A 14318-nucleotide genomic window follows, 5' to 3' on the forward strand; every position below is an offset into this window, starting at 1 on the left:
TGTTATCTGGAGTTTCTGGTGGGCAATCCACTTTCCAATAAATCCAGTTGTTGGCAGCATTTATTATCCTGCGGTTATAGGATGGAGATCCTCCGATTCCTTGCTGGCTGTCAACCAGGATGCTTCAAAGCTCTCTGACCTCCTATTCTGCCACCAGTTGGAGAAAACTCTGCTTTGAAAAAGCTCCTGTAAGTGGATTATACCTACACAGAGTGAACTGATTAGTAACCTTAATTATATATGAAAAATCCTTTTTCTTACTGAATGTAAATAATCATGGGTATGATATCTTACTATATTCACAATCTCTAGAGATCAAGAATAGAAGTCTTGGGGCCAGTTTAGGATTCTGCCTACTTCAAGCATTCTCAAAAATTTTATGTCATTATTTTTGTTGATAGTATGTAAAGTTGTTACTTAATCATTTTTTCCTACTAAAAATTATTTTGAAAGTAAACTTTAACTTCATAATACAGTAAACATTAATATATGCTTTCAAAGTATATCATGAAAAAGCAACTATGAGAGAGAAGTAAATGAATAGGATTGTCAACGGCTCCTTTGAAAATATATGACCAAATAACTGTGAAGGAGTGTTTTCTAAAGCATATAAAGTGTGAGTTGACAAATTCATATCAATTCTAGATTTTTATAGCTCTCTTTAGTTTTACATCATCATATATAATTAGCCAAGACCTTCCAAAGTAAAGAAGAAAATGCAGCTTTGGGTTAAAGTCTTACTTTAGTGATTCTTTTTTAATTTAAAGTTATTTTTAAAACAAAGAATTACGAAGTCAGTATATTACTTTTGGAAATAGATTATAAAAAGTGTTTGGAACTTATGAAAAATAACCTGTTCTAAAATAGTTCTTAAAGTAACAATTTCCCTCCTTATTCTTTGTTGTTACCTAAAAGATAATTTCACAATTGTTAACATGGTAACTCCCAAGATAGCTTATATATTATTATCCGAAAGATACTTTTACATTCATTACAAATCTGCTGATGTTCTCGAATAAAAGAATTGTAAAACTGAGCAAGACCTGCATGCTCATCTGATCTAGGGTTCTCTTTATCCAGGCCCGAGCCCCAGGGAAGTTTGCCTCAGTCAGAACCGAGAGTCAGGGTCTAGGTGTTCTCCTGGACTACTCCATTGTTTGGCTCATGTTAAGCTTCTGTGTGCCTGTCGGCCTGTATGTCGAGGTGGACTTATTTATAAATGGAAACTCGTTTTTTAGGTATCGTCAGTGGTCAATGTCGGGTTTAAGGGTTAAATAGTGAAGTTACTAAAAAATAGAGGCAGTACAAAAATAGTTCCCAATTTCATTATATTTGTTAACATTTTGGCATACTTTATTGCTTCAAACACTGTTTAATTGTTGTTTGACATGCCAAGCTTCATCCTTTTTAAAGACCAGCTTTTCAGTTTTTCACTGAGTTGCCACGCTTAGAGCGGCGAGCACAGATTAGTACGGAGGCCGAGGAGGCCGTGAAAACCAAGGGAAGGAGGCCAGCGAAAGGAGTAGTGAACTGGATCGCATGTGGCTCATGCACAGGGTCAACCCACCTGTGTCCTCACAGTGGGCGGGAGTGTAAGCCCATGTGCAGTTCTCATTTTCCAAGACAAATCAAAGATGCGGTTTTTTATAAGTTACCACCCAGATTATATACACGAAGGATAAATTTAATTTTATGACATGAACAAAACAAACTCAGTTTGAAGGCTACTAATTTGAAATCTCTAAACTACACTGCTAGGGAATTATTTTTACAAATGAAGCTTATTGCAAAGTGGTTTCTCTAAAAATGATATAAAAGAGCAACTAAACATGTTTGTAGTCAAAGAACAAAAATCTGTCTGGGGTTTTGCTCTGAGGAAAAAATATGAAACAATAAAAACAGTCTATACTCTGTCAGAATCTACCTTTGGATGCCAATTGAAATGTTTCCACAAGCTTGTGGAAACTAGAAGCACTCGTTCGGCTATGCCAAGAACTTTGAAGCTGACTACCTAGTGGACCACCAGAAGAGACCCTGTCTGTGCCCATTCCAAAGAAAGGTGACCCGACAGAATGTGGAAGTCATCAATGTCATTAGTATCACATGCAAGTAAATGTTTGCTGAAAATAATTCAAAAATAGTTGCAGCAGTGCATTATCAAGGAGGTAGCAGAAATTGAAGCCTGATTCAGAGCAGGACATGGAATTAAAGAGATTATTGCTGATGTCAGATGGATCTAGCCTGAAAGAGAATACCAGGAAGATGTTACTAGAGTTTTATTGAATATGCAAAGACTTTCAGCTGTGTGGATCGTCACAAACTGTAAGTACGGTTGAGAAGAATGGGGATTCCAGACCAAAAGGCGGTCTTTTGAACAGAACAAGGAATACTGTACTGTTTAAAATCAGGAAAACTGTGTCCTTTGACTATACTTGGTCAGTCTATATGCTTAGCAAAATTCAGAGAAGCCAGACTATGTGAAGCCAGACTATCCGCATTGGGTTGGAGGAAGGCTTATTAACAGCCTTTGATATACAAGTAAGAAGCTTTGCTAGCTGAAAGTGGGAAGGGCAAGCAGGACAAGGCTGCAGCCTTCAGAGTAAATAGTGAAGGTACCACGGACTGCTAGAGAACCAGCCAATCAGTCTTGGGACAGTGCATCCCGAACGCTTCTTAGAAGCAAGGATAGTGCGACTTGCTCTCACGTGCTTTGGGCTCGTTATCAGGAGAGACCAGTCCTTGGTAAAAGCAGATCAGTGGAAAAGAGAAAGACTCTAGACACTGTGTTGGCACAGTGGCTGCAGAAATAGGCTCAAGCCTCGCAACAGTTATAAGGAATGGCGCAGGGCCAGGCAGTGTTCCTTCATTCTGTGAAAACAGCTCCACAGCACTGACCGGCCTCATCGTGAAAGCACACCCACGTCGATGGACACTACAGTGCACCTTATAGTCCAGGGATTCGCAAACAGTCAGCCACAGGCCCAATTTGGTCCTCAGCCTGGTTTTCTTGTTGTTGTTTTTTAACCTCTTATTGGAGCTTGTACAACTCTGATCACAATCCTTGCATCCATCGCTTGTGTCAAGCACATTTGTACATCATTTTCGAAACATTTTCTTTCTACTTGAGCCCTTGGTATCAGCTCCTCATTTACCCCCCTCCCTCTCCCACTCTCCCTTATGAACCCTTAATAATGTATAAATTAATTTTTTTTAATGTCTCACACTGACCAATGTCTCCCTTCACCCACTTTTCGTTGTCTATCCCCCTGGAAGGGGGTTATATGTAGATCATTGTGACCGGTTCCCTCTTTCTCCCCCACCTTCCTCCTCCTCCTGTGATAGCTACTCTCAGTATTAGTCCTGAGGGGTTTATCTGTCCTGGGTTCCCTGTGTTTCCAGCTATTTGGACCAGTGTACATCCTCTGGTCTAGCGGATTTGTGAGGTAGAATTGGGGTCATGACAGTGGGGGGAGGAAGCATTAAAGAACTAGAGGTCAGTTGCCTCAGCCCGTTTTTATAAGGCTCATAACTAAAGGTGTTTTTTAAAAAATTATATTGTCAATGTCATAAAACAAGAATGTGCAACAGAGAGTGTGCGTGTCCCACAAAGTTCAAAATACTGTGTAGCCCATTTGCATAAAAAGTTTGTTAACTGTCTATATCCTTACTGATTTCCTGTCTCTATTTATTGATTACAAAAAGAGTATCAGTCTCCATTTATGGTTGTGGATTTCTCCTTTCTCTGAGCTCTACTAGTTTGCCCTAGTGCATTTTGAAGCTTGTTACTAGATTCATACACATTTAGAATCGTTAGGCCGTCTTGTTTGACGCTCATCATTATATAATGTCTCTTTGATCGTGGCTAACAGAGAAAGGTATCTTCTGTATGATATTAATTCAGTCATTCCAGCTTCTTGTTATTGTGTTTCCATAGCGTATGGTGGATTTCTTGTACCTTCATTGTAAAAGGGGCTTCGGGGTGGTGTCTGATCTCGTCTAACGTCACTGGGGCAGGAGAGAATCAGCAGCAGTTCAAGGCTGCTTCCTCTGACGTGGAAGTTACACACGCCTCCACCTGCCAAGCTTTTCACCAGTTCTGACATCAGCTGGCCTTCCTACGGCATTCTCTACTTCTCTGCTACGTTTGATAGTTCATTGCATGGCCACACAGAATTCACAGACAATGTTCACAGTTAACAGAGTTTGTTGGGAAACCAAGAGGCTGCAATTCAGAATTGGCAACGCTTAGGCTACAGTTCTTCAATCAGGAAAATTCCTCAGCCGTGCCTGTAGCCATCTCTCTCTCTCTGACCCTCAACCTTTCATTCATGCAACTCTGGCTTCTATCCTGTTCAGACAGACTCTTTTAGTTCTGCTGATAAATGCCCAAAGAAACTGCGCTCTACCCATAAACCATAGCCAGAAGGCTGTCAGCTCCAGCTTTGTGCATCATTGAACCTAGCCCCCCAGTCAAATGCCCAGACACATACCGCTCCACCAGTGTTACAAAGCTCTTTTGAATCTGCCAATAAGTGCCTGCCAGAGGCACCCCACTCCATCAGCAAGAGTCCATCCAAGACACTCAGCTCTAATTCCAGGGTCAGCAAACCTGCCTCCCCAGAAAAATGCTCAGAGACAAGTCACTCTGCCACTAAGCCTCCTGCGCAGAGGACCCAGCTTTCTTGCTCTGTGGGCCAGGAAGCCCTGCCTCATACCTGGTTCTCCGCCTGTGCTCTGTTTGCTGCCGCCATCTCTCTACCGCTGCCTCTTGTTGTGTTTCCCCTTCCTCCGGGGTTACAGCTCTACCTCCTGAATCCAGGAGGTTCCACCCAAGAATCCTAGGTCCAAAGGATGTGTTGCACTTCGGGCTCTTCTTTCTTGTTGGTTATAAGATCTTCTCTCTCTCTCTGGGATGGCTCATTTGAAACCTAGTGGAATAGCACAACTCACCCGTCTTCCCGGTAGGGGGCATATATTCCCACCCCCACCTAGGGTACCTTGCTAATACAGCTATTGGCGAACTATATAATCCCCTTCCCACTCTGCCCATCCGTGGTCATTTGCTGGGCGCTGGGGCCTTTCTAGCCATAGTCTTTCCATCAGATTGCATTGCCCTCACTGTGGGGCAGTGGAACTGCCCGGTAGGCCGTAACTCTGAACACAGACCACCTGCCGTATCTTTCTCCCAGTGTGCTTGATAAGTGTGCACGACTAATCTTTCACTGCGTGCTTGCCCACTGCCGCAGAGTTCGCTCCGTGCAGTTTCTCCCTCCCCTTGAGACATCATATAATTGGGCCTTTCTTTTCTTTTTCTATCCAAAGGGGTCGTGACCCACAGGTTGAGAACCACTGGTCTAGATCATTTATATTCAGTGTCATTTATGAGTATCATTGAATTTAAAGCTTTCAGGGTCCTGGTTGTTTTCCTATCATTCCATTTGCCGTGTATTTCTTTTGTCTACTCTTGTTGCCTTTTCTCTCATTGATACATCTCTTTGCTGGCTTGTGCAGTTAGTGCATACAACTGCCTACTGAAAGGTTGGGGGTATCACTCCCCCAAAGGTCAGACTGTCGGCCCTGTGAGAGCAATCGTGGAAAACCCAAGGGAGCACATTCCTGCTGGAACATACATGGGTCACCATGAGTTGAAGCAGCTTCACAGCAGTTAGCTTGTCATCTTAGATTGACTGGTTATTTACAGCTGTTTTAGATGTTAGAGGGTCCATGGTGCACCTTTTACTTCATCTCAGTCTGCCTTCGAGTCATGTTACACTACTTCATCTGTAGTCTAAGTATCTTATAGCGTGTGTGAATCATTTTCTCATCTGGAAAGCATTTGGCTATGGTGTGTTTTTGGCATGTCTGCCCTTTAAGGTCTTCTTGGATCACTTCGGTTTGGGGTGGGAGTTGGTTTGGTGCAGTGTATTTCTTCGCGGTCTTCACCCACTGTTGTTGAGAGCCTCTGCACCGAGCATTCCAGATGCTGGTGGGGGATGCCAGTAGCAGATTCACAGTAGTCCAAGTGAAAGGAAACTGCGGCCTTGGCTGGGGTGCTGGCTGCGTGGAGAGAGAAGTGCGCACACAGAAGAAAGCTTAGGAGATGAGTGAAATGGCAAGAAGGAAGGTGTGATTAGAACAGGCATCAGCAGGAAGTGAGAGTCTACATTCATGGCGTGAGAAACTCAGAGAGAGGGGCAGACCTGTGCATGTGACTGTGTGCGTATGTGTACAAACTCCCATGCCGGGGTCCAGGATGGGTTCAGCTTGACAGGCTGAGTGTGGGGTTGCATATGGAGTTAACAGTTTGAGATTTAATGGAAGTACAAATAATGCATTAAGTCAATGACTACTATATTAAGACCATAAAAGCAGGTGACATTTTAAAAATAGGTTGAACAGAGACTTTGTGTTGAGAGAGACGATGCACTATGTAAAAATAGCTGGATCCTTTCCCCCTTTTTAAGTGTAGAAAAGATGACAAGTAGAGCGCAGCCTTAATAGAGATGAGATGTGGGGAAGAGTTTTCATGGGGATTAAACCATAGTAGCCTCACAGCAGAGCCCCTGCATTGTTCAAATGGTTAATGTGCTGGGCAGCTAACCAAAGGTTGGAGGTTCAAGTTCACCTAGAGGTGCCGCAGAAGAAAGGCCTGGCAACCTACTTTGGAAACATTGAGCCATTAAAAGCCCCTATGGAGCATGGTTCCGTTGTGATACATTTGGACTCATCAGTAACACTGTAGCCACACAATATCCCCTCTTTGGCCAGCTCTGGATATGGGTGAAGCATCTTGACAGATAACACAGTGGAGTTGCACCCCGGTGCCATTTGGCAGACTCGTTTATTAAACAGATGTTTTACCTATTTCTGTAGTCATTCCTTGGCTTACCCCTTGTCCACGCTTTGCGGCCTGCAATACACCATTGGGGTGTTAGCTGCCCCTAGGTCGGCGCCCAGCTCATGGCACGCTGCTTGGAGTTACCTTATCTCACTACCCAGGGGCCAGGCATTATCTGTTGTCCTGATTCAGCCTCTGTTTTCCTGAATCTCTACAGTGAGCTTTTTAAATCATGGTGCCCTTATTTTCATGGTGGACAAGCTCTGCCTGGAGCCTTGGTTGATTTCACGTGGGTTATATGTAACACCCACTCCTCACCCCCGGGATAGTGGTAGCTCGTCACCTGTGCCAGGCAGAGTAGGGCTCAGGGGCAGGTCCTTTGTGCTGACAAACCTAGCTGTCTTCGGTCAGTTGGAAGAGAAGAGAGGAGGCACCTCGGGATCCCACACTTACACCAACTTTTGCATGAGCACGTGATGAGATCTATAAAGAGCCACCTCGGAGTGCATGGGAATGCCCCATGGCGCTACGGTGTCCGATGGGGCTGTGCTCCTCCCCTTGGCCTCGGTTGTAGCTGATGTGGTTAGATGCCCTTTAATCCGTTCTGACTGGACCCAAAGGGATTTCATGGCTGTGACCTTTTGGAAGTAGATCTCCAGGCCTGTCGTCTGGGGGGGCTCTGGATGGCTTCGCACCACCAGTAGTCCAAGGCCTGTTTGTGCCAGCCAGAAACTACTTGGCTTCTAGCAATGTCTAAAAATTGTCACCCAATTATTTTACCTTCTCATACGGTGGCCTGTTGTCTTCCCGTGCTCTCTGGCTCACCGTCACTCGCGTTCTGTCTCTCAGTGGCACCTGTCTTTCCTACATTTCAGGGTAGTTGGTAACTAAGCTCTCTGATGTAGTCAAGAAAATTAGTTTGCCAATTATTCTGCTGTGTGTGTGTGTGTGTGTGTGTGTGTGTGTGTGTTAAAGTGGGTAGAATGGACTTTTTAGCAGTTGCCATCTTAAAATGAAGCCAGAAGTCTCCATGCCGTGCATTTTGTGCCACAGCTTGGGGTTCATTTTAGAGATTCAACAATGGGACAGAATGAAAGAGATTGACGGCTTCCTTGACACCAGAACTTTACGACAAGTCAACTCCTGATCTCCTGGACTACATGGACATTCCTGGCGTCTTATAAGGGAAATACTCTATTTCACAACTACAGCATTCCTGGTGCAGACAAGAACAGAAGTGTGTTGCCACACATACAGTCCCTCCTGCCTGTTTCATCACTTAAGTTGCTGGCATGTTTGGTGGTGTGTTTCCTGTGCAGATAGGGAGCAAGCCTGAGGCCTGGGCTTACTGTCTCTGAAGTAGTACATGCTGCCTGGTGATAGGCTAGTACATACATCTCTGTGAAATGTGCACCTTCAGCTTAACTCCAGCTCAACTGTGTGATGATGAAATAGCCTGTAATTAGGCATTTCATTCAAGATGAGTGATTATTGAATGAACAAAGTCCCAAGATCCCATCTGCTATACAGGGGTTTAGCTGGTAATTGACAAAGAAATGTGATTGTAAGCATCTGATATGAAGACATTGTCTTTATTATTCCTTATTGCATAGTGGTTTGGCTAATTTAAACTGTAAGAAGGGAAATGAACAGATTATGGAAATGCTTTTGGTGTTTATTTTCAAGAACATTGGCTGTCTAATTTTGGTCAGTGTCATGTCCTGCCCCCTCTACCCTTTCTCTTACTGCCAATTTGACTTTTTATTGCTTTTTCTCCCCCTCCCCTCCCCAGAAAATTCTTCCAGGAGGAAATACATCATTTGATGTCGTTTTTCTTGCAAGAGTAGTGGGGAATGTAGAAAACACTTTATTTATTAACACATCTAATCATGGAGTATTTACTTACCAGGTAAGAACAGAATAAAAAACTGTTTATTTCATAAAATCTAGTCATCATGTCAGACCTAACACGTGAGAAGACCCCTGTAAGAATCTACTTCAGACAAGTAAGAAGACAGTAATCTAAGCATTTAGACTTAGAGTATTCTTAAACTGACTGCTGTGTCTGAATATTCAAATGAAAATCTGAACAAGTAATATCAAAGGCATAACTGGAGTGTTTCTATAGGTTTGGTTGGCAAAAGAACACTTAATATGTTTCCAGTGACTTTCAAAATGTTTTTAATGTTTTACTTTTTGGCACACTTAGGGAGCATGCAAGGTAATGATTTTAAAATAAAATATGTACATGGATGCTCTTAATAAGCATATTGTTTAAAATATTTGGAAAAGTTCATTATTTTTGCATGGTGTCATTGTTTTAACCAAACTCCCTGCCATCAAGTCAGTTCTGACTCTTGCCGGCCCTGTTGTAGGGCAGGGTAGAAGTGCCCCTGGGGGGTGCCAAGACTGCAACTCTTTACAGGCGAAGAAGGCCTCATCTTTACCCCCGAGCATCAACTGGCGGTTTCACACATGCTAACCTAACAGTTGGCAGCCCAGTGCTAAACCACTACGCCACCAGGACTCCTTAGGTTATTAAAGAGAGCTTATTTTTATGGGCATCATAGAGTAAGTCTTTTTATATATCAGCTATCTCCTGTTTTATGGCTCATGATTTTTTTATATTAAGATTATCAATATTATTAAGAATTATTTCTATTAGTCTAGTACTGAGCCTTTAATTCTCACAACTGCTATAAGGTTGCTTTTATTTTTTAAGGAAACTAAAGTTTACCCAGGTTAACTCATTTACCCAAATCTCCCTCATATTAAGCCGTTGAGTGTGGACCTAACTATAACTACAAAGCCCACATTTTAAACCTCTGTGCTGCTCCTGAAATTCAGTTCATGAAAGCCTCACTAAGCCAATTTCTTGTGTGTATACATACTTTACATTTCAAGTGTCCAGAATGTTTCATAACTTTTGAAATTAAGGGTCAGAGTAAACATTTCATTTTATTCTGAAGCTATGTTTTATGCTTACTTATGGTGAATTACTCTTCAACAGTTGTTTAGTACTTTAAACAAATTTTGGTGCCTGATTCATGATGAAGTGCTATATAGTGATGCCTACTTAGCATTACTTGTTGAGTAAGTGAAGATAATAGAATAAGAATGAAGGCCTTTGGCCCTCCAAAGGCATCCCACAACTGACTTGAATTACATCCTTTCTAGACTACCTGTTAGTTAGGGTCATGTTGTTTCTAAGGTGAGCTCCAATAGCCAATTGTTTTCTTTCTTTACAGTCTCTCACTGTAAAGTGCATTTGTTCTAAATGCACATAAAGTCTGTCTATCCCTCTCCTTCACCCTCCTGGCTTTATTTCAAGCCACCAGCATCTCCCCCTGAACTAGGTGTTAGCCTTCCCACTGGTCTTCTACTCACCCCACCCGTACCACTGTCCATCTGTCTGCTCTCTTCACTGCATGAGTTAGTCTTCCTAATTCATATCCATTGAGGCCATTTCTTGTTGCCAGAGGCCTGGTAACCAGTGATCTTTTTAAGATAAATAAGATTTAGTCAAGTTCCCTATGTAAAGTATATGTCTTCCCACTGTTCTTAGAAAAAAATTTAAACCTCTGGCTAAAACCAAGAAGGCCCTAAGGGTTTGGCTGTGATTATCTTTCAGTCCCATTTGACCATGCCTCTGATCTTAGCCCCGATCTTCAACAAGCCGTGCCTACCCCTGTCTTGGACCCTTTGCCTGGTCTTTTGTCACCAGGTGGGCCCTTTCTCGTCTTTCAGCTGATACTTCCCAATGTCACTTCCTCAGAGAAAACGATCCTGGTCACCATCTATAATAATACCCCAGCCTCACTCTAACCAGTCAATATATACCACATTACATTCTTTTCAGTGTTTCTATTAGTATGTCGTCTGCCTGTCCTACCAGAATGTAAATTCTGTGAGTGCTAGCATGGTTTCTGTCTATTGGCTACTGAACGGTTCACCGCTCTGGGTTTGTGCCTAGCATACAATAAACAGTTTTCACAGGAATGACAGCTCACAGTGCTTAGTCTCCCAGGTGGAAATCACCTGGATTTTGGAGCGATCATCTGGACCATAGGTCCCATCATGATTGACATAAAGATATCGTCTTTGTGCCCCCTCTTGTCCATGACTTCATAAAGGAACATTTTCAGTGTATTCTAGAATTTATTGCAAATGAATATGTCAGACATGTAGCCAATGTGTGGAGTTCTTGAGAAAGGTTGCTACGATTTTTCCATCTAAATTAAATTACCGGTTGCTCTAAATCAATCAGTTTTAACTATAAAAGTATTAGTTGTCCAAGTAACTCAAATTATTTTTTTTTCCCCTCCATTGAAACAGGTATTTGGTGTTGGAGTTCCAAATCCTTATCGACTGAGGCCATTTCTCGGGGCCAGAGTCCCTGTGAATAGCAGTTTCTCCCCTATAATAAGCATTCACAACCCTCACAGTGAGCCTTTACAGGTGAGCTTATAGATCATGAATTGCAATGAGCTGAACGCTGGTGGAAGTTAATGCTTAACTAAATCTATGTGTATAGTTTTCATTACTATTTAAAATGAGTTTTTAATTATTTTATTGGGGGCTCGTACAATTCTTATCACAGTCCATACATACATCCATTTTGTCAAACACATATATACATTTGTTGACCTCATCATTCTCAAAACATTTGCCTTCTACTTTAGCCCTTAATATCAGTTACTCATTTTCCCCCTCTCCCCCCTCCCTGATGGACCTTTCATAATTCATAAATTATTATAGTTTTGTCATAAGTTAAACTGTCCAACGTCTCCCTCCGCCCTCTTCTCTGCTGTCCATCCCCCAGGGAGGAGGCTATACTTAGATTCTTGTAATTGGTTCCCCCCTTCTACCCCGCATTCCCTTCACCCTCCAGCATCGCCCCTCTCACCACTGGTCCAGAAGGAGTCATCTATCCTGGATTCCCTGTGTTTCTAGTTGCTAGCTGTACAATGTACATCCTCTGGTCTAGCCAGATTTGCAAGGCAGAATTGGGATCATGATAGTGGGGGGGAGGAAGCATTTAAGAACTAGAGGAAAGTTATATGTTTCATCGTTGCTACCCTGCACCCTGATTAGCTCATCTCCTCCCCACAACTCCTCAGCAGGGGGGTGTTCAATTGCCTACGGATGGACTCTGAGTCTTCACTCTGCACTCACCCACCTTTATGGTGACATGATTTCTTGTTCCTTGATGCCTGACACCCAACCCCTTTGACAGCTCGTGGTCATACATGCTGGTGTGCTTCTTCCATGTGGGCTTTGTTGCTTCTGAGCTAGTTGGCCACTTGTTTATCTTCAAGCCTTTAAGACCCAGACGCTATATCTTTTGATAGCCAGGCACCATCAGCTTTATTCTCCACCTTTGTTTATGCACACGTCTGTCTTAAGTGATCGTATCAGGAAGGTGAGCACCCACTGATCTGATTTTTAGTTCTTTGGTGTCTGATAACTGGTCCCTTCTGCACCTCGTGATCAGACAGTCTGGTGTGCTTCTTCCATGTGGGCTTTGATGCTTCTCAGCTGGATAGCCGCTTGCTTATCTTCAAGCCTTTAAAACCCCAGATGCTATATCTTTTGATAGCTGGGCACCATTAGCTCTCTTCACCACATTTGCTTATGGACACATTTGTCTTCAGTGATTGTGTCAGTAAAGCGGGCACCCACTGATATGATTTTCAGGGACGGCGTGTCTCCTGTTGGGTTCAGCCATATTGTCCACTCTGTCCACTGGCTGTTCAGAGCAGGGATGTGGTCCTCCAGGCCTGGTGGGTCAGGATGTGCTCCACTCTCTCTTCCTCCCCCTAAGTGCTCCCATTTGCTCTTCTCAGACATGCCCCTCTTCCCTAGCTGCAGCTTCGTTGCCATCCTCTCAAGTAGATTCTTCGGGGGAGTGGCTGTTGTCCACGTAGCTGGCATGGGGGCCGAGCCCTCAGGCCCCTCCTCTGGCTCCCTACTCCTTGCCAACAAGCTGCATTCACCTGGCACTGGCTTTAAATCTGGTCCCTCTTTCCCTGTAGAGACACAAACAATGCCCTTCCCTTGGGTGGTCAGTGCCCTATTCCCCCATCACATATCCTTTTTTTTTTTTTTTTCCTTTCCCCATTCCTCCCCTCGCCCCCTTTGTGGTTGGCTACCCTATGTACCCCTGGATTTGGTCTGGCACCTGCCATACTACCTGGACCGTACCCCTAGAGTGCTTGTATACAGTAGCTTTTTCCTGTGCCCCTTTTGCATTTACCTTTCTGTTCTTTCATATATATATATAACATGTTATACTTGTCCTTTTGTGCTTGGCTTACTTTGCTTAGCATTATTTCCTCCAGTTCTTCCCATGCGGCGAAATGCTTCATGTGTTCATCGCTGCTTTTTAGTGATGCATAGTACTCCATTGTATGTATGTACCATAGTTTTTTAATCCATTCATCTGTTGATGGAAATTTGAATTGCTTCCAACTCCTTGCGATTGTGAACTGTGCCTTAATGAACATTGGAACTCAGATGTCTGGCAGTGGTTTGTTTCTTGCCTCTTCTGAGTATATGCCCAGTAGGGGAATTGCTGGGTCATATGGTAACTCAATTTCCATCTGTTTGAGAAATCGCCAGATCGATTTCCATAGTGGCTGTACATATCTACAGGTCCACCAGCCATGGATGAGAGTTCCTGTATCGCCACAGCCCCTCCAACACTTGTTGCTTTCTGATTTTTTGAATTGGGCTATCCTTGAGGGTGTTAGGTGGTATCTCATAGTTGTTTTGATTTGCATTTCTCTTATGGCTAATGATCGGGAACATTTTCTCATATGTTTACCGGCCATTTGGATTGCAGACTCTGTGAAACTTCTGTTCAGGTCCTTTTCCCACCTCCTCAGTGGGCAGTTAGCTTTTCTCTTATTGTGAGCTTGCATGGTATTGTAGATTTTAGTAATAAGGCCTTTGTCTGATGTGTCATTGCTAAAGATGTTTTCCCAGTCGGTGGACTCTCTTATTACTCTCTTGGTGAATTCTTTTCGATGTACACAGGTGTCTTATCTTCAGTATGTCCCACATGTCTATTTGTGACTCCTCTGTTTGTATCCTTTCCTATTTCTGATAGCCTATGTATTCCCTGTGCCAAGGTTCTCAGGTTTGTCCCAATTCCCTCATAAAATGACTCTTTAAGGCAATAACCAACCATCATATTAAAACCAAACCCATTGCCATCAAATCAGTTCAGACTCATAGTGAGTAAGTAGAACTGTCCTGTAGGATACCCAAGGTTGTAATCTTTATGGAAGCTGACTGCCACATCTTTCATCCTCGGAGCACCTGGTGAGTTCAAACTTCCAACTGGATTAATATTAAAACCCCTGCCATCAAGTCAGTTAAAGATGGGCATTAATTTTGATACAGCTTACAGGTATTAATTTTGATGATCTGAGTTTTGGACTTGTCTTTGGAACACTTTTTTAAATGTCTTCAGTGT

General features: G+C 43.1%; 1 protein-coding gene across 1 annotated transcript in view; it reads left to right on the forward strand.

Moving 5' to 3' along the window:
* TMEM131 (transmembrane protein 131) overlaps window positions 1–14318 on the forward strand; it is a 130958-nt gene that overhangs the window by 51308 nt on the left and 65332 nt on the right. The window contains exons 6-7 of the mRNA XM_045283831.1: window positions 8631–8747; window positions 11174–11296. Of these exons, the coding sequence (XP_045139766.1) occupies window positions 8631–8747; window positions 11174–11296 (240 nt within the window). The remainder of the gene's footprint in view (window positions 1–8630; window positions 8748–11173; window positions 11297–14318) is intronic.

The sequence above is a fragment of the Echinops telfairi genome, unplaced genomic scaffold (genome assembly GCF_000313985.2).
Source record: "Echinops telfairi isolate 266 unplaced genomic scaffold, ASM31398v2 ScPeMD7_7467;HRSCAF=8505_1, whole genome shotgun sequence".
Classification (NCBI taxonomy): Eukaryota; Metazoa; Chordata; class Mammalia; order Afrosoricida; family Tenrecidae; genus Echinops; species Echinops telfairi.